Source organism: Prorops nasuta, unplaced genomic scaffold, assembly GCF_024137725.1.
Source record: "Prorops nasuta isolate Cenicafe-Biocafe unplaced genomic scaffold, Cenicafe_Pnas_1.2 PNAS00002, whole genome shotgun sequence".
Taxonomy (NCBI): domain Eukaryota; kingdom Metazoa; phylum Arthropoda; class Insecta; order Hymenoptera; family Bethylidae; genus Prorops; species Prorops nasuta.
The window spans coordinates 9,810,903-9,834,999 of record NW_027116799.1 but is presented as its reverse complement, the minus strand read 5'-3'; the positions used below and the strand labels follow the sequence as shown (position 1 = coordinate 9,834,999).

The following is a 24,097-nucleotide window of genomic DNA, read 5'->3' as shown; positions in this document are numbered from 1 at the left end:
GTCCAATGCTTAAATATTTATAATAAAAAATTTCAGCTTTATTCAAAGTATGCAAACTATACAAACAATTTTTCTAATTTCGTACATTTTCATAAAGCTTTCTCAGGACCTGGCTGAAATTGCGAAGGAGAGAAAAAGGCACTGTTAATGGAGTCTCCTTGACACTTATCACTATCCCTACCCCTTTTTATTCGTTATTTTAAAATGTTATAGAAATCTAGCTAAACTTTTTTTTTATATTTCAGTCCACAAAAATTATCAACTATACCTCACTTATCAAACAAAAAAAATAAAAAATTCTGTCCCTTATTTAAATATCTATAAGAAAGAATTCCAGCTGTTTTCAAAGCATGCAAACTACAATTCCTCTAAAATTCAAAATTATTAAACACGTTTGAAAAATATATTCGTTACTAGATCACCCAAAAATTACACCTTTGTGGATAAAAAATATATGAAACAAAACACCTTAATTCTGTGGGAATAAATTTCGATATTGCGATATTTTGAATTTTTATGTTGCGTTCCATTTTTGCGCCATATAATTTCCACATTATAATGCGACGATTTGCATGTGAAAGAGCAATCGATTTGCATGACTTTGTCTCCGTAAGAATCTCCGCTCAACCTTCCCATAACTGTTTTTTAGAGTAAAACATTACTATCGCTATAGACTCGCGATAAATAACCCCGTAAATTATTTTCCAAATTCAATTCTCTACACTCTTCTTACATAAATATAAGTTAGAATTATTTGCATCATTCCATACACAAATAACTTTTATCGCAATGTGCACAAATCTGTAAATTAAACTTGACAAACGGTTATTCTCCATGTTGCAATATTAGTCAAACGTTGCAATTTTCCTATTTTCACTCTGGATACTAATTATATAATATATATATATATATATATATATATATATATAGAACGTCGTTTTCATTGCTTTATATATAATCTTTCAGGTTCGCATTAAAATCGTCTCGTAGTATATACGTTCGTATCGTATATAATTTTGCATCGTAATCAAACGATTTGCATGACTTTGTCTCAATAAAAATTCCTCATTCAACTCTATCATGACTGATTTTTAAAGTGAAACAAAATTCGCAAGACTCACGGTAAAAAAAACCACGTAAAATATTTGCCAAATTCAATTCCCAGCTCTGTTCTTATACAAATACGAGTTACAATTATTTGCATCACTCCATACACGAATAAGTTTTATCGCATCGTGTAAATCTGAAGATTAAACTTGACAAACGGTTATCTTCGATGCCATAATTTTAATCAAACGTTGTAATTTTCCTATTTTCATTGGTAGCTATTTATATATATATATATATATATATATATAGAATGACGTTTTCATTGCTCTATCTATAATCTTGCAGGCTCGCATTAAAATCGTATCGTAGCATATCCCTTCGTATCGTGTATAATTTTACATTACACCCAAACGATTAGCACGACTTTGTCTCGAAAAAAATTCCTCATTCGTCTCATGACTGCTTTTTAAAGTAAAAAAAATACATAAAATATTTGCCAATTTCAATTCTCAGCTCTGTTCTTATACAAATACGAGTTACAATTATTTGCATCACTCTAAACACGAATAACTTTTATCGCATTGTGCATGCACAAATCTGTAAATTAAACATGTCAAACGGTTATCTTCGATGCCATAATTTTAATCGAACTTTGTAATTTTGCCATTTTCATTAGTTACTATATATATATATATAGAACGTCGTTTTGATTGCTTTATCTATAATCTTGCAGGTTCGCATTAAAATCGCATCGTGGCATATCCGTTTGTATCGTAATTTTGCATTACAACTGAACGATTTGCATGTAAAAGAAGGATCGATTTGCATAGCTTTGTGATCTTGCCGCTTTGCCGTCATTTCCTGTGGCTGATTTCAGGAATCGCGGCTTTTTCCCGTCAGCTTTTCACGCGAGGCTGAAGCAGATCCCACGGGAATTCAGGGCCAGGTAACCCCGGGCATTATGCGAGAGTGCCTGTAAGTCGCGAGTCCCCGAGAGACCACTAGTCTCCCTCTCTCTCTCTCTCTCTCTCTCGGTTTGACGTTCGGTGCCTCGAGAAAAGCTTCAATCTCCTTTACGTAACACTCGCTCCTTTCCGTTCCCCCGTTAAGCTTCCGACTCCAAATAAATTAAATGCTTCTTCCCATCAAATTATGCTGAAACACCCCCTCTGCCACGTTTATTCGTTAATGATGAGATTTTCACGAAACAAACGAGTTTAACTTACAACAATCACATTAATTTCTGATATATATAGTAAAAGGATAACAAATTTGTGCTATTTCTTCAATTCGCATTCATTCAACTTTATGGATTCTTCACTATTTAACAGGTTTAAATATAATAAATATTTTGTTTGTATCATTTGAACGCAGCAACAAAGTCCGTGACATACTTTATCAATCGTGAGAAGCACACGTTTCATTCTCTTTTATTAAATTAAGCAAAAATACTCGCAGAATGTTTATTTGTTAATAATAAAATTTTCATGGGACAAAAAAGTTTATCTTATACCAAAATTACATGAATTCCTGATATATATATAAATAAAAAGAAAGCAAATTTATGTTATTTCCTTATTTTGCAACCATTCAATTTTACGTATTCTTCATTATATACCACCAGGTTTAGATATAATAAGTATTTTATTTGTATCATGAACGCTGCAACAAAATTCGTGACGTACTCTATCAATCGCGAGGAACACGTTTCATTGTCGTTCATAAAATTAAGCAAAAACACTGCCAGAATGTTTATTCGTTAATAATAAAATTTTCATGGGACAAAACTCATTTGTCCTATACCAAAATGACATTAATTCGTGACATACATATATATAATAAAAGGGGAACAAATGTGCATTATTTCATCATTTCTCAATAATTCGACTTTAAGCGATGTTCCTTATCGACAGGTAGAAAAATAATAAAAATTTTATTTGTATCGCGAACGTTGCAACAAAGTCGTAGTGACACAGTTTATCGATCACGAGAAGCACGCTTCATTTATTAATTTGCCGCAAGGAATGAAGCTAAAGTACCGATAAAAAATATGCCAAGAGCAAAACGCGGCAGGAAGCTATCAAAGCGACACAGTCATTTTAAAAAGTTTAACAAAAGCCTGATATATTTTTAAATGACCTAGCGCGCATCCGTCAGACCCCTTGTAACATTAAACGTCAGTATTGTATATACATATAAACAATTTGACAATGACGAGTAATCCACGAGTAAATGCGAATGTATATGGGAAAACAATAAATATTGTTCGAAGCGATGAAATTTATTATTTCCAGTGTTTTTCACTTTTATAAAAGTTATCATACTTTTCTGTCAATCAGGTAGAAATAATTGGAGTATTTTTCGCGATTAAAAGCTGCACTGTATATTTTTCTCGCAGCGAATCCTTCGTTCAATGAAATTGGAATTCGCGTGTCAAACAGGTGTGTGTGTGTGTGTGTGTGTGTGTACACTCGGTTCCTCCAGCAATTTGTCGTACAATATAAACGAACGAATGGGAATGAAGTGAGCGAACTTGGTGTATTTGCACCGAGGATCATCTTCCATGTTGTGGAAAATGTGTGGAAAGCGAAGGTGGATTATGCGCAGCTATAAAATATCGATTACAACAATGGCGGAAGCATCAAAGCTCGCCAAAGCCTCGATCTGATAATATTCTTCCCCCATGCCCCCCTCCTTCCCTTCCCCTCACTCATCCCACTTAAACTTCACCGAACTTATATATATATTCCAATATCGAAATTTCATTACGCAATAGTTTCCAATCCATTGAAAATTCCTCTTCGAGTTTGTCCGATTTCTTTGTAAATGCCTGACTACTGAACGCCAGTAGTAATATCGATAATTACACCGACGTCTGGAAGGAACGCTTTCGAGGCACAAATTCGGGATTGAAAAAATGTGTAATCGTTATTAGGAGTAATTTTGAAGAAAATGGTATTGTGTAAGGTGTAAAATATTCTAGATTGCAAACACTTATGGAGTAGCTATATAAATTCTTCTTCGAGTTTTGTTCGATTTCTCTGTAAACGTCTAACTACTGAAAGCCAGTAGTAATATCGATAATTACACCAACATTGAAACAGAACGCTTTCGAAGCACAAATTTGAAGCTGAAGTAATACGTAACGATTATTACGAGTAATTTTGAACAAAATAGAGACGACTAGGGTAAATTATTTTAGATCTCAAATACTTATATGAAGCGGCTTTATACGACTGAACGCTAAATTCGTCTTCGAGTTTTGTTGGATTCCTTTGTGAATGTCTCACTACTGAACGTCAGTAGCAATATCAATAATTACACCAACGTCACAAAACAAATGCTTTTGAGGAACAAATTCGAAGCTAAAAAAATAAGTAAAATTAATTAATACATATTTTTGCACAAAATGGTATCTACTAGGGTAAAATATTCCAAGTATCAAACACTTGTGAAACAGCTTTATACCACTGAACCCTATCTCCTATTTTACTCACAAAAAAGTATCTCTTGCATACTACCGCTCTTTGACGTAAATCTGTGTTATAATAATAATAATAATATAACTGCAGTACAGAGGTTTACTCAACGATTCAGTGTGGGATCCACGTGTAATCGTAAACGTTTACTGCAGCTTGACTTTTAAAGTCCCCATTACACACGAGAAAAAGAGGCAAAATTGATATTTGACCTTAATGAAATTTAAATGAAACATGAGAAGATAAATAATGGAAGAACCGTGTACATAATAAATTTCAGGTTCCGTCCTTCAATGGATCTTCTTACCTGCGATATCCTGGATTAGCGGATACATCGTTGTCTTGGCTCGAATTGGCCGTCACGCTGAAGCCAAGTGCACCAGACGGCGTGATACTTTACAATGGTCATCACAGCGACGCAACTGGCGACTTTATTGCCCTTTATCTCTCGGCAGGACACGTGCAATTCACCTTTGACCTCGGCACAGGACCCGCTACTATACGGTAAGCTCGTATTTCTCGACTCTTGAGAAATTTCAGTGAAAATAAAAGAGCCGTCCTAAATATTGAAATGGTAAAAATGAAATATAATATATAATACTAGATAGGGAGGAGGGAGATAAAGGTATGTTTGTACGTGAGAAAGCGAAGATTGTGCAATAGTGAAGAGAGGGGTGGCTTTGGGGGGTGGAGGAGGTTATATAGGAGGAACAGGGTAGAGGTTTCAATCAAAGGGAGTTCTGCACAGAGATATTAACTATTTGGTGGCAGCAGACGTGGGCTATAATATAAAGCCGAGGAAGCTTTATTGCATACTTTATCCGGGCAGGCTCGGTGGTTTCCGTGAAGTTTCCTGTAATAAAAGTAGTGTAAGTGTCAGGAATCGAAAGTCCTTATTAAATTTGTTAGTTTCTTGTGCTCTGGTATACACTCAAAATTAAAAAACATATAGTTTATCGCAGTCGACCAAAGTTTTATCAATTTTCCCAGCTAGTGCATTTTGCATATTCAACAATATTCGGCTCGGCGTTAATTAATTTGTGAATTTTACATATTTTATATACGCGATCGCAATTAGTCATTAGGCTAAATGCCATAATTGCAGCAATTATTCATGCGATTTGCATTTTTACCCTTGCAGATGAATGTCTGATAATATTCCCATCCAATTATTCAGTTGAATAAATTTATATGACATATTATAATGGGACGGTACTGGCTAATAAGATAAATTTTAACGAAACACTCTTGACCCCGTGCGCGCTTGATGTAATTTCGCCAGAATGCCAGCTTTCTGCACAGAGAAAGGATCGCCAGTCGTTTTATTGCCTTGCTAAATGGCATTTCTTATTATTATCAGCTCGCGCCACTCCGAGACTGCCATACAACTCTGCCTTTAATTGAATACTTGGCTTTCTCATTATTCGACCCAATTCGTATCACAAAATATTCCAACAAACTCCAATAAAGCGTTGAATTATTGAAAAATACCTTTTCCACTTTACTTTACCGAATCATGCGAATTTCACAATTTATTTATATTTGCCTCCATGAATAATTTTGTCCTTGTATTATCGTTATTCGATTATACAGATATACGTTTTCCAAATTAATAATTCAATTACATTTCGATTTACTATTTCTATCGTACGTATAGACAAAATTTTAATCGCTGAAAATTACAAGCGATGCTCAAAGGGGTGAGCTTGCAAGCTTTCGCCATAAATTATTTTAAGTCGTTAAGAGCTGGTAAAATGAAAAAAAAACCACGAGGATAGAAAGAATTTTTAGCGAAGCTTTTTTGATTTTCTCTGTCAATTCAAATTGTACACCTATAAATGGTCAAACGAGTGATATGCTGTACACTTAATCACCAAAGGCTCTCGATCATTTTTCTGCAAAATTATTTCCATGTATAGGATGTTTTTCGCCATAAATTATTTCGAGAAGTTAAGAACAGTCAAAATGGAAGAAACGATGAGAATAGAAAGAAGTTGAAGTAAAAATTTGCTGATTTTCACTGTGAATTCAAATTGTTGACCTATACGAATTGACAAAAATAAGTGACACATCAGTTATATAATCGCTAAAGGCTCTCGATCGTTTTTCTACAAAATTATTTCCAGGTATAGAATGTTTTTTGCCATAAATTATTTCCAGTCGTTCAGAGCTGGTAAAATAAAAAAACGACCAAAATAGAAAGAACTGTAAGCAAAAATTTGCTGATTTTCACTGTGTGAAATCAAATTATAGATATATGGACAATCAAACAAGTGATACGCTATATACTCAATCAATAATAAAGGTTCTCAGTATTTTTTCTGCAAAATTATTTTTCCACATAGGTATAGGATGATTTTTGCCATAAATTACTTTGAGTCGTTCAAAGCTGGTATAATGAAAAAGCGACGAGGATCAGTAGAGTTTACAAAATGTTGTGGCATCTAGGGAAAGCTGCAGGGGGCCTTTCTTGTCTCGGCTCTCGTGAATGCGAATGAAGTTTGCCAACGGATGTTATTTCACGGGACGTGGAGGTTGGAAAGCGAAAGAAATCGAGACGGATGTTTATCGAGCAGCGCTCGATATAAAGCGAAATTCCCAAAGACGTCTCATCGAACGACACCGCGTGCCCGAAATTTCCTTCATTTCCATTTCTCCTCGGCACTTATACTTCCCCGCTTCTTATATATATATACCACACTGCAATTTAATCCAGAAATTTCAACGAGACTGCTCGCTTTTTCATCCAAATTATACGTTATCCTCGCCCAAATGCAGCTTGGCTGGAAAAAGAAGAAAATTAAGTAGTACAAACCTTAAATTGAGCGCTACAGGCACGAGTAGTTAATTTTCATTTTACTATATTATACAAATAGTATCGTTGAATTTCGTGGAAAGTATAAAAAAATAGAAAATAACTGGAGGAAGAGGATAAGGGAGTTTGCGCAGTGGAGAGAGAGAGAGAGTAATGAATCAGGAAATATTTAGAACGTTTAATTTCACTGCTGGAGGATTTAATGGAGTTAAAGGGAGAAAAGTTGCGCTGGATAACTCGTGGTAATTATACAGGAGCGAGTACCCGGTGAAGCTGGGGGAATGGGTGGGGGTCCGAGTGTCGAGGACTGGTCGAATGGCGTCCTTGGAGGTCGAGGACTATCCTCCGCAGGAGATCCTGGCGCCCGGGGCTTTCACGCAGCTTTCTCTTCCCCTCAATCTCTACCTGGGAGGTGCGCCAAGTCCTGACATGTATTCGCCCAAAATGAAAAGCACCGCGAGCTTCGTTGGCTGCATACAAACGGTGATTTTAAACAGTCGTGAGGTAAGCAACAATTTAATTTTCTAATGGGGCTTTGTACCACTTGAATCGTACCAGAACGTTCATCTGCATAAATATTAATTTTTCATTGGACAATTCTATATAAAAAATATCCATGTTTTCCTAAAAATTTCTTAGATTTTATTTAATAGAGTCTTTTTGACAAATGGTACACTCTGTGCGCTACTTAAATATTTTTATAGAGACATTTTAAACAGTCGTGAGGTAAACAACAATTTAATTTTCTAATGGGGCTTTATACCACTTGAATCGTACCAGAACGTTCATCTGCATAAATATTAATTTTTCATTGGAAAATTCTATATAAAAAATATCCATGTTTTCCTAAAAATTTCTTAGATTCCATTTAACAAAGTGTTTTCGACAAATGATACATACTGCACTACTTAAATATATTTATAGAGACTAACACAGTAGAAAAGAATGAAATTTTATTTACTTTGGATATTAATTTTGTGGACGTTATATATATATGTTGGAGAGCACAGATCAATTCCACTACACTAATTTATTGCCAAGTCATTACCTTTGCAACCCTATCTATCCTAGTGCCATCACATAACTGGTCTAATGAACTCTGCTCATCCCTTTTTAATTTGTAGTTTATTTACTATTCAATTTTTATGTTACTAACTCCGATTTGTTTACGTATTGTCGAACCTAATGGTAATTACTTTTCTTCGGTATACCACCAGCCCTCCACAACTACCTATACTATATATACCTATACATATCTAACCATATTTCCTCACCTGATCACTCGCTGACATAGCTTTCCCAACCTATATATATGAGCAATTCCACCAATTCGGGAACTGGTTAAACCGACGCACATCCCAGTTTTTTTTTATATGCTCAGATCTTGTACTCTTTATCGAAAAATGATTCTCTAATTTTTTTCAGAATTTTTTATCCATTATTTACGACGTGGTTATATTGGAAAGTTTTTAATTTTAAGTACGTCCTATCTTTTAATTTATTTTCCATACTTTTTCAAATAACTTAATAAATTTTTTTCACACATGATTTCCATGTAAAAAAATCTCACCTTTCCAATGAAATAATTGTTTTTCTAGTAATATCACTTTATACCGAAGAAATTAGCGTTTAAAGTATAAAAATCAATTTTTCAGGAAATGCCTATTTTTTTTTTTTTTTAGTATTTTTTTCGTAAAGTTGAGAAAATTTTACATGGAACCTGTAACTTTTAAAAAGGGATTCCTATTAAAACTCGTCGAATCGATAATAATAAAATTAAAAAAAAGAAATAATAAATAGTTTACCACAAGTATTATAGACTATCTCGATTCTTATGGACTTTTTTTCCAAGTACGACACTAGAGCCTGTAAAATTTATTCGAAATTACTTAATTTTATTTCTGTAAGTGCCGGTGTCTTTGCGTAAAAATCGGGATTACGTAGGAGTACCAGATTAAATTTTTTTCATTGTAGTAATAGCTCCCCCAATATGTTTTTTCTACTCTGTATATCATTTTTTATTTTTAAATCAACTTCAAACCTACAAATTTTAAACTTTAAACTTTCAAAACAAGAGTATATTTAGAGTTGAGGAACAAAACATTTAGGTTGGTACTCCTACGTAATATCGACTTTTACGTAAAGACACCGGCACTTACAGTAATAAAATTAAGTCATTTCGAATAAATATTACAGGCTCCCTAGTGTCATACTTGGAAAAAACGTCCCTAAGAATCGAGATAGTCCATAATACTTGCGGTAAACTATTTATTATTTCTTTTTTTTAATTTTATTATTATCGATTCGACGAGTTTTAATAGGAATCCCATTTTGAAAGTTACAGGTTCCATGTGAAATTTTCTCAACTTTACGAAAAAAATACTAAAAAAAAAATAGGCATTTCCTGAAAAATTGATTTTTATACTTTAAACGCTAATTTCTTCGGTATAAAGTGATGTTACTAGAAAAACAATTATTCCATTGGAAAGGTGAGATTTTTTTTCATGGAAATCATGTGTGAAAAAAATTTATTAAGTTATTTGAAAAAGTATGGAAAATAAATTAAAAGATAGGACGTACTTAAAATTAAAAACTTTCCAATATAACTATGTCATAAATAATGGATAAAAGATTCTGACAAAAATTAGAGAATCATTTTTGAATAAAGAATACAAGATCTGAGAATATCAAAAAATTCTGGGATGTGCGTCGGTTTAACCAGTTCCCGAATTGGTGGAATTGCTCATATATAAAACGTGCAAAATTACAAAAATAATTTTTTTCTCACATAATTGGTTTAATGAACTCTGCTTATCCCCTCCCAGCCTCTACTTTATTCATTTTTCTTTCCACTTTTACATTACTAACACCGATTTGTTTAATCATTATAGAACCCAATGGTAATAACTTTCCCTCAACACACCACCACCCCTTCGCAACTATCTCTATCTATATATCTACCATATATTTCCCCATCTAATCACTCGCTTACATAGCTTTTCCAACCTATACATATATATATATATATCGTGAAAAAATCATAAAAATAATTTTTTTTTCGAGAGAGAAATTTTTGCTGGTCGAGTTGGAAGTTTGAGCTTAATTGGTGATGCCAACAGGTCGGTATTTTGGCCGAAGCGCTTGGCGGCGTGAATGTGGGAAATTGTGGACATGCCTGCGAGGCGAGACCGTGCGGTGATGCGGAATGTCGACCGCTGAGGGAGCGGTTCACCTGCCGATGTCGTCCGGGCGTCCCCCACCCTTGCCCAGCGCCCGATGACTACAAACCCCTCGCAACCTCCCCAGCCAGGCCAAACATCCTCGCAAGCAGAAACGAAAAAACCGTACCGAGCTTCACTGGCAGCGAGAGCTACCTTCACTACAACGATGCTGACACCATGAAGAGGTTCTTTTCCCACTTTCCTTCACTTCAACACGCGTCACCCTCAATGATTTTCACCTTTAGTTTAAACACTGAACTCTCTTCTTTATACTGGTTGTCCTTTAATTTATACTTAAATTGTTTAATAGTAAAATTGTCACGTGGCATATACAGTCCAATGTTATAGGATCAAATCAAAAATAAGTCGAGTAAAGAACTGACTCTGAATAGAAAATTGTTGGAAAATTGTTTCATTTAACCTTAATTTAATTTTAAGATTTACTACTGGTTAAAATTTCTAAAATCATCCTAAGTTCAGTATAAATTTTTTGAATGAATCGAGATGAATTTTTGCTAAATAATGACATAAAAATTGTTTAAACTATGCTATACAAAACAGACTAATTCCAATTTTCCTTAGATGAAATTGTATCGTCAATTTGATAAATAATTTTGTGTTTCAGTGCACCGTGTATAATTTTCAGCTTCGGTTTAAACACAAAATTACTTGATACTGATTATCCTTTGACATATAAATTGTTTAATGCTAAAATTGTCACGTTGCATATACGTCCAATGTTAGGATCAAATAAAAAATACTCGAGAAAAGAACTGACTCTGAATAGAAAATCCTTGTAAGCTTGTTTGATTTAACCTTAATTTAATTTAAAAATTTACTACTGGTTAAAACTCCTGAAATCCTCCTTTAGTAGATTCAGTATAAATTCATTTAACGAGTTAAGAATTACCTTCGCCAAATAATAACAAAAAAAGTACATAAATCATACTAAACAAAACAGACGAATTCCAATTTTCCTTTGATAAAATACAATAGCGTCAATTTGGTAAATTTTCCTGTAAGAATTATTTCAATAACGTTACACACAGAAATCGATGAATCATTATGATAATACACCAAATAAACCACATGAAAATTGCATAATGGACTTTCACCAATTTCCTTGACACATTTAAAACACACCACAACGCCTCCCCCCATTCAATCTCTTTACTCCATTCGCAAATTCTACATCTTTACTCACACACACACACACACCTTCAAATTACAGGATAATAAGCTACAGAGTGGACATCAATATGAGATTCCGAGCGAGCAGTAGCAACGGACTGTTATTATGGAGCGGTCGCCAATCGGATCCTCAGGAGCAGAAGGACGAGAACGATGATTTTCTTGCCCTTGGCTTGAAACAGGGCTACCTAACGCTCGCCTATAATCTCGGATCGGGCGAGGCAGTGCTCAGATACAATTTGACCAGACTGGACGATGATTTGTGGCATCGAGTTCGTGCTGTTAGGTAACCAAACCAATTCCTCGACTAACAATGCTGTTCATTATGGGACAGATTAAATTACTCGCAATTTATATTGGAAACGATCGTGTATTCCATTATACATACATATACATAGACATTTTGTAAGCAGGTGTGCAATGACTTTATCGAATATCGAATTTCTCTTGGCTTCAGGAACGAACAATGGGCTTCTCTGGTCGTCGATAGTGGAACAGGTGTCTCCGCGTCGTCCCCTGGACAGCTCAGGCAATTAAACACAGATACTGGTCTCTATATTGGTGAGAAATTTAATAATTTATAAAATACTTATATATATATTTAAGAATAATTAATAATGCAAATGAATTTTCAGGTGGAGCACCGGACATAGTGAGGACGACAGGTGGAAGATACACGAAAGGAATTGTTGGTTGTATCAGTGATTTGATCCTGGACACCGATTTCTCGGTACCACTCTTGTCGCCGGAACAATCGACCAACACACACTCGTGTATACCCTGAGGACCGATGTGGTTCCTCCGTGGCCATCAGGTCGGCTCCAGCGGACCTCGAGCAGCTGAAAGGAATGCAAAGTTGCGATGAGAATGAAAGAGTGAGAGAGACAGAGGGAGAATAAGAGCGTGGAGAACGGAAAAGGAAATTTTCAAGTGGGTCATTGAACGATGTAAGGACGACAGAAGGAGTAGGAAGATGCACGAAGGGAATCGTTGGTTGTATCGGTGGTTCCATCTTGGATACCGATTTTTCGGTGCTGTTGTTTTGTCGCTGGAACAATCAACACACGCTCGTGTATAAGACCCTGAGGACTCTGAAGACCTTGAGGACCCTGTGGTTCCCACGTGGCCATCAGGTTGACTCCAGTGGACCTTGAAGAACTGAAAGGAACGCAAAGTTGCGATGATAATGAAAGAGTGAGAGAGACAGATATAAAGTAAGAGTGTGGAAAGGGAAATTTTCAAGTGGATCACTGGACGTCGCAAGGACGACAGGATTAGGAAGATGCACGAAAGAATCGTTGGTTGTATCCAATATTTCCATCCTGGATACCGATTTTTCGGTACCATCGTTGTCTCTAGAACAGTCAACCAACGCACACTCGTGTATACCCTGAGGACCCTGTGGTTTCCACGTGGCCATCAGGTTGGCTCCAGTGGACCTTGAACAGTTGAAAGGACACAGAGTTGTGCAGAAGGATCGAAGAGTGAAGAGGAGAGCGTAGGAGTGTGGAAAACAAGGAATTAGAGAGGATGATTCGTCGTAGACTATACAGGCTGTTCACAAGAATTTTTGTACAGACTTATCCCTCCCAAAACAAGAATCCCTCCCCCTACGTGCCAGGGGAACCAATCGTGTCACAGAACGGACGACAGAGATGGATAACACGTTGTATATATTAATTAGTCTTGTGCAATCGAGCACGAGAGGCTCCGTTCATCAGCCAGTGATATCCTTTCTGTGACAACTTACCGACAACGTGTGCAGAGAGAGTCTCTTCTTGCAACGCCCATCGACAAACTGTACAAATTCCAAGTTAAAACGATTCCCATTCTTAACTGACTTTACGTGCTCCGTTCCGTCGTCGGACTCATCGAGCTCTTAAACTCTTCTTAAACGTGTCTTTATCATAAACGTCCACTGAAATCTTAAGATTTTAAATTGTATTCGTAACTCGGAGGTTTTATCCAATCATATTTAATGAATTATTCGAGTTTCTCGTGTGCTTCTTTGTGCAAACTAGATAACAAGTGTAGATTATTTTTTCTGATAAACAAATTGCAAAATTGAATTTAAACCAAAACCTTTCTCAAGATTTCAGTAAAAATTAACGATGGAAAAGTTCCACTATATAATAATTAACGAATTACTGAATTTCCATATATATTTCATTTAGAAAAATAGACACAAGTCTATTTAAAAAATTGAATGAAGTGGACGTTTTACGGCAGAGATGCATTTCGAAGGATTGGTTAGGCGTGAGGAAGAAGTTGTCACGGTGGGGCGTTAAACGAATCGTCTATAAATGTTTTCCGACGAGACTAGCGATAGCGAGAACGCATTTGGCCTAAAGTGAATGTGCGAGAGAACCACCCCTCCGGGTCAATTTTTTTATCAAGTCCTCCGACCGGGACGTTTATATCAATTGGAAAATACTTCATTCCTATATATACATACCACGTTAGATTTCATTCTAAAACGAAAATGGAATATAACTGGTGAGTCAGGATCTCTCAGATCACGTCCAGAAACGACGAGCACGTTCTCAGATGAGAGGGGACTTTTGTAATGGTGTAGCATTTTTCACGATTTCTTCTAGCGATTAAGTCACGCGTACGTAAGTACAAGCAGCTAAACGTCCAAATATACTTTTGTTTTACGAAGAGAGAAAGGGTGAGACACAATGAGAGAGAGAGAGAGAGAGAGAGAAAATTAGTATAGCGAATAAACAAGAATATAGCTCGTGAAATCCGACGAGAACGACTATGATTGGTGGACCAAAGTTTCAACGTGGAATATAACAAGCGCGATGGAAATTTCGCTTGATTGTTTGTTGCGAAGGAAAGGTTGTTTTTTCGCTTTTTGCAAAGCTTGAGGGTTTACACCAAGTATTAAAATGTTTGTCAGTTTGCTATATAGTAAAGCAAGAATTATTGCGATTGATACCGGTCGGAAGAATTTATGTCAATACGTATACACATCATATCGTAATATGGGAGAAGGCAAGAACAAAAAAGTAAGGAATATAGGGTTATAAGAAATAAATATATTATATAAATATATATATATATATTATATATTTAAATCTTTTTGTTTCACCGAGCGTTATTTTAAAAAGACCTGTTCGAGAAACATCACAAAAGCAATCGGCTATAGTCAATTTTGTACGAAGATTATTTTCTTGAAGCTAAAAATAATATAGTAATTATAAATGGTAGTCAAGTAGAAGATTAACGATAAGGGATTATTGAATTGAAAAAAAAATGCGATTTGAGTATAGTAACACCACAGAATAATTTTAGCCTATTTCAAGGGCACGTTTTCTAGCGTAATTCAATGTTCGGAAACGTAAATGTGTATAATATTTCTTACACCGAGTGATGCAAAGCTTAAATACGTGTAAATTCTAAAACGTAAAACGTTAACTTTGTATAGCAATTTCGTTCAGTTTTTTCTTTTTATTAAGAGATTCTTGCGACTTTCGATTTTAATATATCAAAACTTCCACAAGGAAATTAAATCATAAAAGCTGATTGGAGAACGTAGAGCAATAATAAAAGATATCATTGGTAGAAACTATTTTAACGTATTTTTTTCGACATGTGTTGAACACTCTAGGAAAATAATTGATTGTTTTTACGTTTGCGAGGCGAATCGATTGTATTCGAAAAACATTCCTGTGTATAATACTCCCTAATTGCATTATCGCATTGTTAACGATACGTGAAAAAAAAACGAAATATGCTTTTTACCCCCACTATACTATTCTTGCACAACCGATCGAAGCTTTAAAGAAAACATTCTCTCGAATAATAATCACCGTCTTTTTCGTGCTTCGCACATCTTTGTTCTGACTTTCAAATTTTCGCGGCAAACGCCATTTCCGGTAGTCAGAATTGTGATTGGACGAAGGAAAACTTGCAGAAATCAACAAGAGAATTGGATCCGGAATACCGATCGATTCATTGGACGTTGATAATTGTTATAACAGATCATGTAAATTGATTCTTTCGATCCATTGGCAAAAAGTGAGTGTGTGTGTGTGTGTGTGAGAGAGAGTGTGTGGGAGTGTGTAATATGTGATTAGAATTAAAATGCGTGTGCTCTTCGAGGATTTCCTTTCCTGTTTTCTTCTTCTGCGATTATTCATACTGCCAATTTTTGTCCCGTTAAATTCTTTGATCAATAATTAAGGTTAAGTTAGATAAGTGAATTTGGTCAATGGAAAATTGAGGTTAGGGAAAATTGTGCAATATTCCACGATGAGTGCACGCGCACCGAGGCTGAGCGTGAACGTACTTGCACCGTACTCACACAAGATCTAAGAATATCTGGATATCAGCTAGATCAAAGCAAAACAAAGTACTTTATTGAAAAAAATATCATACATATTAATACATAATAGGAGATAATATATTATTACTAAATATTAAATTAATATATGATGCTATATTAACTATTTCTATTATGTCCGTCTGCAAAGTCTATTAGAAGAGTCTATCCTGTCAAAATATTCTTGCAACCCAAGCGAATATCCTCGAATACATATGTATATACATATATGTCGTGTGTGTATGCATGTATGTATGCAGATAGGTCGAAAATAATTTTTTCATATTTCGACGCTTGGAAGATATGAAAAAAAAGTTGTCGAGTGACATAAAAAAAAATGGCGTAACGGTATTTCGTGGAAACACATTTCCACGTTTCTTGCTATTAGTTCGAAATTTAAAGAACAATGAAAACATTTTTCATCATAAACCACTGAAAAATTCGTGAAACGAACATGAAAGATCTCTTTATAATACTCGGGTGAGAGGATGAGATATGAGAGAGAAGCTCCGTAAATTCTCTGATCCATGATGATAATCATTAAATAAAGCTGTGAGTAAATTGCTCGCATGAAAAATCTGCTTTCTTTTTTTTTAGAAAATGTTTCTGAATTTTTCTATTCTCTGCAAAAGATCTGCACTATAGTGACTACAATAAGCTCAGCGATATCAAACTTTTAAGGCTTTGAGGAACCCTACTTAATAGCGGTTTGTTCAATTTGAATCTAGAAATATTTCTTTGAAAATTGATCATTTTAATGTGATTAAGCATATCCTTAATACGTGCAAGCCTTGAGAGGAATTTTTGAAGAAACGCGGCAAGCTTGCACAAATTAACGAACTCTTGACAAACTCTGTAAACACTCTAAACACATGTAATTATTTAATAAATTGTATATGTATATGTTTGAACACGCAGTGATATAAAGTCATATGAACTACGAGCAAGTGTGTGTCTCAGCTCACGTTGTCAAAGCATCAATAAAAGTGAATTTTTCAAGTTGTGATAATTTCTTCCACCCATGACATTAAAAATTTTTAAATATATGAAAATTAGTGTATCTGCTTTAATAAATATTTTGTTACATTCCAAATATTCCAATGTCCAACAAAAGTAAAATAAATACGTAAAAATAATGTCTCACGTACTGCTCTGTGGTAAAATTATTCGAGAATCGATAATAAAGTTCGGTGATATCTCGATACTCTCCGTTTCGATATATCGAAAAGTCCATTAATAATTGATTCGATTCGAGTATCGATATTTTTCTCGCGTGAACGAGATTTTAATTGTCATCATAATAATAAATTTGTTTAAGTTGTACTACATAGAGAGGTTAGTTTTTCATAAGTTTATGCGTATCCTGTCACAAACCACAGTAAGCTTTCAATATGCCAGCAACAGCGATGCATAAATTTATAACTTTTATTGGATTAGTATCAATACTCCACGCAGCTTATTCAGCAGCACAGCGTATGTCAAAAAATACCATCCCTTTACTTATTCATTGATAAGTTGATTTCTAACAAAACATTTTCTTCCAGATCGTTCATATCTTAGAATAACGGAACAGGAATTTACGACTCTACCGATAGACGTAAGTAATAGGGATTCTTTCTAAATAACCTAAGCTACAAGATTTCAACAGTTGCTTTTTTATAGATATTAATTCAAGGGATATTAAGTTTATTTCTTGTCATGTATGGAGTATTGTATATAGCTGGTGACTTTAAGGAAATTCGCGCCGTTGTTGATCTAGAAAATAAGTCTTGGGAGACGCTAAGAAATATTCCCTCCTTTCAAACCTTCAATCATAGGGGTAGAGCATTAGCAGCAGTTTATGCAGCAAACCCTACTTCATAGAAAAAATTATAAATACATTATACATTTAAATAAAAACTTCATATTTATAGCACTGTATAAGTTATGTGAGAAAATACGAAAATAAAGTTTCTGGTATAAAAAATTGATCAAACGCTATTATAAACAAAGTGTATTGTGTAAAATGATATTTTATATGCAACTATTCCAGTTAATAAATTCACATAAATATTATTAAGGGCTTAATAAATTTCAAATAATTTTTATTAGAGACATCATTAAATGTATAAGTGGAAAAAAGTTCATCACAAGAACATCACTTTTTCTGTTTCTTCTTTTCTGCTTCAGCCTCTTTTTCTTTTTCTATTTCGGTCACATATTCTCCTATTGTGTTTATGTCCAACATTTGCATAGGTTGTCCTCTTCTCATTACAGCAATTTCTAAATTTTTTTGTCCTGACTGTACAACTTCGAGCAGAGCCCTAATGGCTAATTTTATTGTTCCTTTTTCTGTAGCTACTTCTTCAGGAGTGTAATGCTTCTCCAAAAATTCATGCACAGTCTTGGCACTGCGACCAGTAGAATTTGCCTTCCATTCATAATATATACCAGAAGGCTCAGTTTGATACAAGTGAGGAATACCATCGTAATCAAAACCAGCTAGCAAGCAGGATATACCAAATGGTCTTCTGCCATTGCTTTGGGTGTACTTTTGCTTTAATCCTGCTATATACCTGGTAATATATTCAAGAGTCACAGGATCTTCAACAGTCAATTTATGACTCTGACATTCAATTTGTGCACGGTTGATTAATACTCTAGCATCAGCGGTTAAACCTAAAGAAAAGGGTTAAAATCAATCTTAACACACAAACTCCTTTGTCATTTTTTTTTAAAATACATACCTGCAAATGCCATTACTACGTGATCGTCTAGTAAGCAAATTTTACGAACTGTACGTTCCTCCTGCAACTTTGCAACAGACTTCTTCTCAACGCCAAGAACAACCACATCATTACCACGTACTCCTACCTGTGCAATTATAATTGTTTTTCTTAAATGAATTAAAAAAATTGATTTTAGGCTCTGCCTTGCTCAATTAAAAGTTTCAGCTTCAGTCATTTAAATATATTGATCTTTTATTTGAATTAATCTACTATAATTAAGGTTATGTCAAACAATAACGTACCGCTGTAGAACCTTTTCGCACTGCTTCCTGAGCATATTCTACTTGTAGTAAGTGCCCATCAGGCGAAAACACTGTAATAGCTCTATCATAACGCGCTGCCATTATGCTACCTTTATTAATCTAACAAAAATTATTGACGATAGAAAAATGACTTTGCCGTTTTGTAACTTGGTTAAAATGGCTAAAATCCGCTCTCCGGCCGGACTCCGACTTCGGAAATGAACGGATTAACATGACAACGCGTTTCGCTGAATAATGCCGCTAGTAGCGCTGCTGTCCTCTTTTTTTAAACTAGCCTAAAAATCTGTCTCAGAACGCTTTCTCAGTCAACGGACAACTTCGTGCCACTTTATGGACGCATTCGTTTCTGTTTTCATCGGCGCCTAGTACAATTTTCCAATTTCCCATCCATCATTCTCATTCTTCCCATCGCATTTAATTTATTTTGGCTCTTTCAAAATGTGATCGATTTAATTTTTATCTTAAATTAAAGCCACAATATTTACTCTACTCCGTAAGAAATGGAGCAGTGCTTACAAGTCCGAACAATAAAAAAATATTTTCAAAGTTTTTGTAAGTACTTCAGCAAGAAATTGAACAAACAAGCTTTTCAAAATTAGTGTCTTCCTACATTCATTTTATCGCAAAAAATAATATAATAATGAAAATACTATAATATATAAACCGTGCAAAGTTAAGTATATAAAATATGAATCATCGTTAAGTTAAATCTATAAAGATAAATAAATTTGATCTATCTCCTCCATTTTTCTTTTCATAAAATCAAATTTAAAATAAAACTGCTATTACAGGTATTCAAAAAAACATAGAATTTTCAAACAATGAGTATTATCCAAAAGGTAAAAGAAAAAATGAAGAATGACACATTTTTCGTGAAGAGATTTGTATTCAAAATAGGGAGGGGATGACAGATAGAAGCAGTGCAGTACCTAACCGATTTATAAGAGACTCGATCTGATGAAAAGTTTAGTCAGCTTAGTGAAGACTGGCCGTGGTTGTCTACAAGAAGCTCCTCGGATATTCATTCCTAGTCCAATATGATTCGGTAAAACAGTTTTTTTTTTCTTTCAAAAATTGTTGAATTCGGAACATCGCATATCATATGTATACAATTGCCAGACAATCAATATATAAATTATCTTAATCTATGCAAACTGAAAACTTTTTACACGAGCACTTTTTTCAACACCATAAAGCGACATACAGATTTATTTATAGACCAAAATCGTTTTACCTAAAATTCTTCGTTTTTCTTTGTCTAACATATATATATATATTTTTTTAGTTTCTTTTAAAAACAAACGGACTTTTTTCAGCCGTATCGCCCACTATTTATCGATAAATAATTTATTTTCATAAATTTAAATAAACACGTGTGCGCGGTTTGTATACAACACTGAGTAAATACATAAAACTCTTGAGACTTAGAATTGATAATGCACTGGAGTATCTACGCGTTATTTATCAATTCTAGTTAATATTATTAAGCATAATAATAATTTTAACAGCATGGTATCTACGTAAATAATTATTTAGCGTCTTCAAACTGTGATGATATTTAAATTAGCCGACCTTCAAGTATATTTTACAGTTTCAGGTGATAAAATACCTGAGCTCAAGAGTACCAAGTCTCTTTGCAAAATTAACCGATAAAAAAGACGAAATAGTTGATAGTGTTATAATTCCCACCAGGGACAACTATAACAGGCGAAAGATTGTAGTAGTATCGGTTCCCCTTGACCGAGATAAATCGTTCGTTCTTTATGCTAATGATTTTATTTCATATTATGAATGAGTTTGAAAACGCTAGTACCACAGTATAATTTTGATGCAACACTGTGATTTGCTGTATGTACAGCACTAACACATATACGCACATATACATAGTAGTCGTTGAGTCTCGAATGTCAATTGTATTTAAGTTTATTATGCAATTGCCGCTTGATACGCTCGAGCGTTTTCACTTTTTATTGTCACGCACGATTTAAGTGGAACGAAAGAAGAGCTCTGGCGAGCCCGGTATAGAATTTCTCGGAACTAATGTAAATATTTTGAAATTTTATCCCAGTCTTTTCAGCCTAATTCCACGGTTCGGTATTGAGTCAAAAATAATAAAATAAAAGAGTGTTTTACGTATCAGTGCATTAAGTTCGATATGCCAGTCTCACGGCAATGAGTGAGTTGCGTAAAACCAATTACTTTTAAGGAATATGGAGGCTCGTGACGCCATTGTGGATGCTTCTCTCCTCTTGGGAACAATTAATCAAACCAATAGGAGACGACCGTCCGCTTTCAACTCTATTTATTTCCCAAATGGTCGCGAAGAGTACAATGGTCCACGAATATTTTATGCTTTTTCTTATTTATACAGAGGTAAAAAGAAAGTCCTAATATTATGCTTGGGCCTGCTTATACTGGTAGCCGTGGCAGTCACCGTTATTGTGGTGCTCAACCACCAGCAGGAAACTGTCAGTGTTTACACCAAAGTAAGTCAAGTAATTTTACTGTTTTTTTCTCACGATATTGGTTATTAATAAAAAACCGAATAATTTTCCAGGCAGCCGTATCTACAAATGGACAGGAATGTTCGCAAGTAGGAGCCGACATTTTAAAGAAAAATGGTACAGCCGTGGATGCTGCTATAGCTGCACTTCTGTGCGAGGGGATTGCATCTTTACACAGGTTTAACGATTTCCTAATATTGACAAGTGACTTTATTCAAACAAGCAAAGGAAAAACGAGAATAATTTCTGATTTGTTTTGTCAAGCATGGGACTAGGTGGTGGTTTCTTCATGACCATATGGCACGCACCGAATAAAACGGCATATTTTTTGGACGCTAGAGAAACTGCTCCCAATGCTGCTCACAAGGATATGTTTAATGATACTGATCAATCAACGTTTGGTAATATAACGATAATTTGATAACAGTACAGAGCATTTGCTTTTGATGTTAAGAAAATTCTAATTGTTTTTATTTATTATTATTTATAAGGTGGACGTGCTGTAGCAGTTCCAGGAGAAATTTTAGGATACAGGGAAGCTTGGAAGAAATTTGGATCTTTGCCATGGGCAGAATTATTCCAGCCGGCTATAAAGCTTTGTCACGAGGGTTCTCGCATTAATGGTTATCTAGCCGCATATTTGAAGCAGAAGGAGGCGCTGATAAGGGCGTCGCCTAGTTTAGCAGAAATACTGATAAACAACGCGACTAATTCTACCTGGCTCGTATGTCATTTCATCTGTTTTATATTTTACGTTTTTGCACGTCCTTGTGGATAATTGTAACGTGACTCGATAGGAAAACGACAGGATAAGGAGGCCCAAGCTGGCGGAAACGTTGACGCAAATCGCGAACGAAGGACCAGATGTATTTTATGGGAAGAAACAAAGGCCAACTTTGGGAGAGAAATTTATCAATGATTTGAATGATCTCGGCGGAATCATGACGTTGCAAGACTTGAAGGAATACGAGTTAGTATGACGGATTTAATAGTCTTATTAGTCTAATCTAATCATGATTAAATAAAAACAACAAGAGTGCCTGTATTCTAGAGTGAAATGGCGAGAACCATTGACTGCAAAGATGGGCAATCTAACGGTAATCAGTGCACCTCCTCCAGGATCTGGAGCGATCTTGACGTTTATCATGAGCGTACTTGACGGACTGCTACCGTTTCCAAATACGAATATTATGTGGCAACGTATCGTAGAAGCTTTCAAATGGGGCTATGCGCGAAGAACCGAATTGGCAGATCCAGATTTTTACGACATCTGTAAGATAGATATATACTTTTGTTTTATTTAAGATTGTTTAATTGCTTATTTTATGATTATATTTTAGCCGAGGTTCTTCATCATTTAACGTCAAGCGATTATATTTCTATGGTCAGAAGCAATATTAAGGACAATGCAACGAGCAACAATGCTTCTGAGTATGGAGCTGTTATGGTGAACAGAGAGGATCATGGAACTGCGCATGTTTCTGTATTAGCACCAGACGGCTCAGCAGTATCTGTAACGTCAACAATTAATCAGGTGTAAGTACGCTGAACTTTAAGTAGCCCTAAGATAATGATATCGCAGTGATTATATCTCTCAAATGGCTTTTCTCTGTTAATCAACTAGTTTCGGAGCGATGATAAGATCTAAATCTACCGGCATCATTTATAACGATGAGATGGACGATTTTAGCTCTCCCAATATGACGAACAGTTTTGATTTACCTCCGTCAAAAGCGAATTTCATCAAGCCTAAAAAACGACCATTCAGTTCTATGGCCCCTACAATTGTGGTAACAATTTTATTTAGTACAAGCCGGTTAAATTCGTTCAAGAAACTATAAACTATCAACATAGCTGATCTTATTTTTTTTAAATTCAGATCGATGAAAAGAAGCAAGTTCGATTAGTGATTGGCGCTGCTGGCGGTTCAAAGATCACTACAGCTGTAGCTGTTGGTATGATATTACATTTATGGGAAGGCTATAACATCAAGAAAGCGGTGGATGCCCCAAGAATTCACCATCAGGTAAATATTACGAAAAGCGGAGCTAAGCAGAAGGAATGATTAATACATTGATGTGTCAAATTATAGCTTCTCCCTATGACGGTGCAGAATGAGAAGGGTTTCGACAAGCAAGTTTTAAATTATTTGACCAAAATAGGACACAACGTAACAACATTTTCGGGTATAGGCAGTGCAATTACAGCGGTAGCAAATAACAGTGGACACATAACAGCGAATTCAGATTACCGTCGACAAGGAACTGTTGCAGGACTATAGCTTCCGTTTACCAATAATTTTTAATCTCGAATGATAAGACCGCTCCAGCTACTATGCTGGCAGCAAATTCAAAATTCGTAACTTTTATGCATAGTTTTTAGGCTGTAAATAAATTTTTTATTTCTCTCTGTAGAGGGTTTTTTATGTTTGTTCTATTTAATTTATATTTATAAGATTAGGTGATGTACATAAATA

General features: G+C 35.0%; 4 protein-coding genes across 8 annotated transcripts in view; 3 read left to right on the top strand and 1 right to left on the bottom strand.

Moving 5' to 3' along the window:
- SP2353 (EGF like, fibronectin type III and laminin G domains protein pikachurin) overlaps positions 1-16,997 on the top strand; it is a 165,595-nt gene extending 148,598 nt beyond the window's left edge. For all 5 annotated transcript variants that reach the window (XM_066743189.1, XM_066743196.1, XM_066743205.1 and 2 more), the window contains 6 exons: positions 4,810-5,033; positions 7,599-7,848; positions 10,464-10,750; positions 11,797-12,042; positions 12,214-12,317; positions 12,392-16,997. In XM_066743189.1, the coding sequence (XP_066599286.1) occupies positions 4,810-5,033; positions 7,599-7,848; positions 10,464-10,750; positions 11,797-12,042; positions 12,214-12,317; positions 12,392-12,540 (1,260 nt within the window). In that variant the 3' untranslated portion in view covers positions 12,541-16,997. The remainder of the gene's footprint in view (positions 1-4,809; positions 5,034-7,598; positions 7,849-10,463; positions 10,751-11,796; positions 12,043-12,213; positions 12,318-12,391) is intronic.
- Positions 16,998-17,477: 480 nt separating this feature from the next.
- Positions 17,478-18,056, top strand: EMC5 (ER membrane protein complex subunit 5). Its single transcript, XM_066739360.1, has 4 exons — positions 17,478-17,559; positions 17,631-17,683; positions 17,749-17,922; positions 18,000-18,056. The coding sequence occupies exons 1-4, from the start codon at positions 17,478-17,480 to the stop codon at positions 18,054-18,056; spliced, it is 366 nt and encodes a 121-aa protein (XP_066595457.1).
- Positions 18,057-18,064: 8 nt separating this feature from the next.
- Prosalpha4 (proteasome alpha4 subunit) lies at positions 18,065-19,331 on the bottom strand. Its single transcript, XM_066743249.1, has 3 exons — positions 19,097-19,331; positions 18,813-18,939; positions 18,065-18,744 (listed from the first exon to the last, which is right to left on the bottom strand). Exons 1-3 carry the CDS (start codon positions 19,196-19,198, stop codon positions 18,224-18,226), a joined length of 750 nt encoding a protein of 249 aa, XP_066599346.1. The 5' UTR covers positions 19,199-19,331; the 3' UTR covers positions 18,065-18,223.
- A 1,410-nt stretch (positions 19,332-20,741) lies between these two features.
- Positions 20,742-24,090, top strand: LOC136776878 (glutathione hydrolase 1 proenzyme-like). The gene is made up of 10 exons (XM_066732787.1): positions 20,742-21,603; positions 21,675-21,799; positions 21,886-22,022; positions 22,113-22,345; positions 22,419-22,591; positions 22,673-22,893; positions 22,962-23,157; positions 23,246-23,411; positions 23,501-23,647; positions 23,714-24,090. Exons 1-10 carry the CDS (start codon positions 21,328-21,330, stop codon positions 23,900-23,902), a joined length of 1,863 nt encoding a protein of 620 aa, XP_066588884.1. The 5' UTR covers positions 20,742-21,327; the 3' UTR covers positions 23,903-24,090.
- Positions 24,091-24,097: the final 7 nt, after the last annotated feature.